This window comes from Rhincodon typus, unplaced genomic scaffold (assembly GCF_021869965.1).
Source record: "Rhincodon typus isolate 14 unplaced genomic scaffold, sRhiTyp1.1 hic_rhity00008145, whole genome shotgun sequence".
Lineage (NCBI taxonomy): Eukaryota > Metazoa > Chordata > Chondrichthyes > Orectolobiformes > Rhincodontidae > Rhincodon > Rhincodon typus.
This window is the reverse complement of record NW_025973783.1, coordinates 1-3,121: the sequence shown is the minus strand read 5'-3', so window position 1 is coordinate 3,121 and position 3,121 is coordinate 1. Positions and strand designations below refer to the sequence as shown.

General features: G+C 46.6%; 1 protein-coding gene across 1 annotated transcript in view; it reads right to left on the bottom strand.

Moving 5' to 3' along the window:
• Nucleotides 1–2,899, bottom strand: part of LOC125482277 (spermatid perinuclear RNA-binding protein-like) — a gene marked incomplete at its 3' end in the record, with an annotated part of 8,032 nt that extends 5,133 nt beyond the window's left edge. The window contains exons 1-2 of the mRNA XM_048594321.1: nt 2,746–2,899; nt 784–992 (exon numbers count right to left, since the gene is read on the bottom strand). Of these exons, the coding sequence (XP_048450278.1) occupies nt 784–992; nt 2,746–2,899 (363 nt within the window). The remainder of the gene's footprint in view (nt 1–783; nt 993–2,745) is intronic.
• Nucleotides 2,900–3,121: the final 222 nt, after the last annotated feature.

Below are 3,121 nucleotides of genomic sequence, written 5' to 3'. Positions count from 1 at the left end.
TCACTTCAGAGGTCTGAAATAACAAGGTGTAGAGTTGGATGAACACAGCAGGTGCTCCTCTGATGCTGTCTGATGCTGCTTGGCCTGCTGTGTTCATCCAGCTCTACACCTTGTTATCTCAGATTCTCCGGCATCTGCAGTTCCTGCTACCCCTCTCCTGTGAATTGATTTAGTTGTCAAGTTCTTGTTCTTGGATTGGAACAGTTGTATGACCATTAGATGAGAGGTCCATGGCAGGTGAAATAAATGTTACAAACAGGAACTGGCATTTTGGATCATTGAAGCAAGATTAAGCAGAAGCAAATACTGCAAATGCCGAAAATATGAAGTGAAAACAAAAAATGCTGGAATGCTCAACACATCAGGCAGCATTTGTTGAGAGCAAAACAGAGTTAACGTATCAGGTTGATGACCTTTCTGACAATAAGTTACTCTGTTTCTCTTAAGCGGAAGCGGTTCAATTGAAACAGACTCCTTCAATAGCTAGCAATTGTTAACAATAAAAGAAACACAATGTAAACATGAAGTGCAAGTAGAAACAGACTGAAATGAATTATGCAGCATACCACCCTCTTTAAAAGTGTAGGAATTGTATGCAGGAAATCTGAACAATATTTATTCACTAATAATTGATTGCTCAAAAAAATTATTTCAAGTAAATTTGATTGTTGTTTTCACTGGAAATTGCCTATTCATGGCATGGTTACAGATTCCATAAGCATTTTTCCCCAATTAGCACAATCAAACAAAAACATCACATTACTGTAGACTACCATATCTTACCTTAACTGCTACATTAAGTTTGGCTGTTTTTTTGGAAGGTCCTGAGGCTTCATAGGTTTTTCCATCAACATCCACGGACATAGTGAAAACAGGTGCATGCACAGGACCAGATTGTGAAAGAAGCTTGTATTGCAAGCCAGGTTTAATTTGATTCAGTCTCATCAGAGCATTCATAGGTTGGTTAACATCTATTGCTTTGCTTTCCATTACTAAAAAAAAGTGTAACATAGAAAATCTTAAAACTCTTGAAAGTTTTAATTTTGTTACAAAGAATACTCCTACTTTAGAAATAAAACTATAATGTTTCTGCCTGAAAGCTTAACATGAGGAAAATTTAAGATGTATAAAACAGTATTGTTTTCACCAAGTTTTTTTTTTATATGGGACTTAATGTGTCCTCAGAAACCCTGCTGATTTTTTTTTCCCATGTAGCCAGTAGATGTTATTTCAATAAAACATTTAACTGATAAGTTACTGGGAGGTTAAGTACAATCTTACCTTCCCACAGTGTACTGCAGGCACGGGTCCAACATTATGGGGAAATTATCACCATTGTTAGCAGGTTTACTCCTGCCTGTCCTGTACTTTCTAATTTGACTGAACTGATGCTCAACTGAACTGACTTCAACTGTAACGGTCAGAGGCGGGGATGGAGCCAGTAAAGGTGAGTGTAGGTGGGGATGTAAGGAGGAGATAGGTCAGTCCAGGGAGGATGGACAGGTCAAGGGGGCAGGATGAGGTTAGTAGGTAGGAGATGGGAGTGGGGCTTCAGGTGGGAGGAGGGGTTAGGTTGGAGGAAGGACAGGTTAGGGAGGTGGGGACAAGCTGGGCTGGTTTTGGGATGCGGTAGGGGGAGGGGAGATTTTGAAGTTTGTGAAGTCCACATTGATACCATTGGGCTGCAGGGTTCCCAAGCAGGATATGAGGTGCTGTTCCTGCATCCTTCGGGTGGCATCGTTGTGGCACTGCAGGAGGCCCAGGATGGACATGTCGTCTGAGGAATGGGAGGGGTAGTTGAAATGATTCGCGACTGGGAGGTGCAGTTGTTCAGTGCGAACCGAGCGTAGGTGTTCCGCAAAGCGGTCCCCAAGCCTCCGCTTGGTTTCCCCGATGTAGAGGAGGCCACAACGGGAACAGCGGATACAGTATACCATATTAGCAGATGGTCTGTCTCCTCTCCACCTATCTTCTCCTCTATCCATCTTCTATCCTCTTCCCCCTCTCTCCCTATTTATTTCAGAATCCCCTTCCCCTCCCCAATTTCAGAAGAAGGGTCTAGGCCCGAAACGTCAGCTTTCCTGCTCCTCTAATGCTGCTTGGCCTGCTGTGTTCATCCAGCTCTACACCTTGTTATCGCAGATTCTCCAGCATCTGCAGTTCCTACTATCTCTGAAACAATTTCAACCCCACTGCAAAGCCTCTTCTAAGGATGCCTACCTTGAAGAAGTTACCCTCCTCCCTCCGGAAAGACCTCAGTGGATCTCTCCCACTGCAACTCTCTCGTAATCTCTTCGGCCCTGACACTGCTCGACCACGTCCTGAAGCAAACCAGATACTACAGCCACATCACCTTTCTTAGTACCTGCCTACGGAACCAGATCATCCCCAATGGACTACCGTCCACATTCAGGCCTTCCCAATTTGGCCCCAACTGCAACAATGTCTACATTCAGAACATTGAAATCCTTCAAAAACATTTCTCCCTGCGACTCCTGAAACACACACACTGAGCAATGCGCCGGCATCTCCTGGCACTACAAATCAAGCCTACCCCAGCTCAGAGCCTCCCTCTCCCAGACCTGCAAAGGACCTCTCCTGTTTTTTATTCTTCGTAGGATCCACAACCTGAACTCTCAATTCTATTCAGCTTTAGTGGACACTAAAAACCGTTAAGTACAGTAAACTCACTGGTGCCTGCCACCCAAAACGGGCTTCCTCCACCCCCCAAATCCCCATACCTACTCAGGACCTTCCCCACAAATGTGCCCGCTGCCATCGGCCATATGGCCACTTTCGGAGCACCCACGGATGACGTCACATCTGCCGCCGCTGCCAGGTACACCACTTCCGGGACAGCGAATGCCATCAACACCGCTGCTGATACCACTGCCTCCATTTCCGAGGCCAACACCACAGACACTGAGGACGCACCTGCCGACACCGCTGCTGCCGCCTACCCCGCTCCGCCCACCAATGCCGACATCGCTCCGCCCGTTGCCTCCACAGCCAGCAGCTCCAGGGGAGACAGCAGCACCCAGCCCTGCCGAGTCTTCACCATCCCCCCAGACCTCCCCCTTACTGAGGACGAACGGTCAGTCCTCAGTAAAGGGCTCACGTT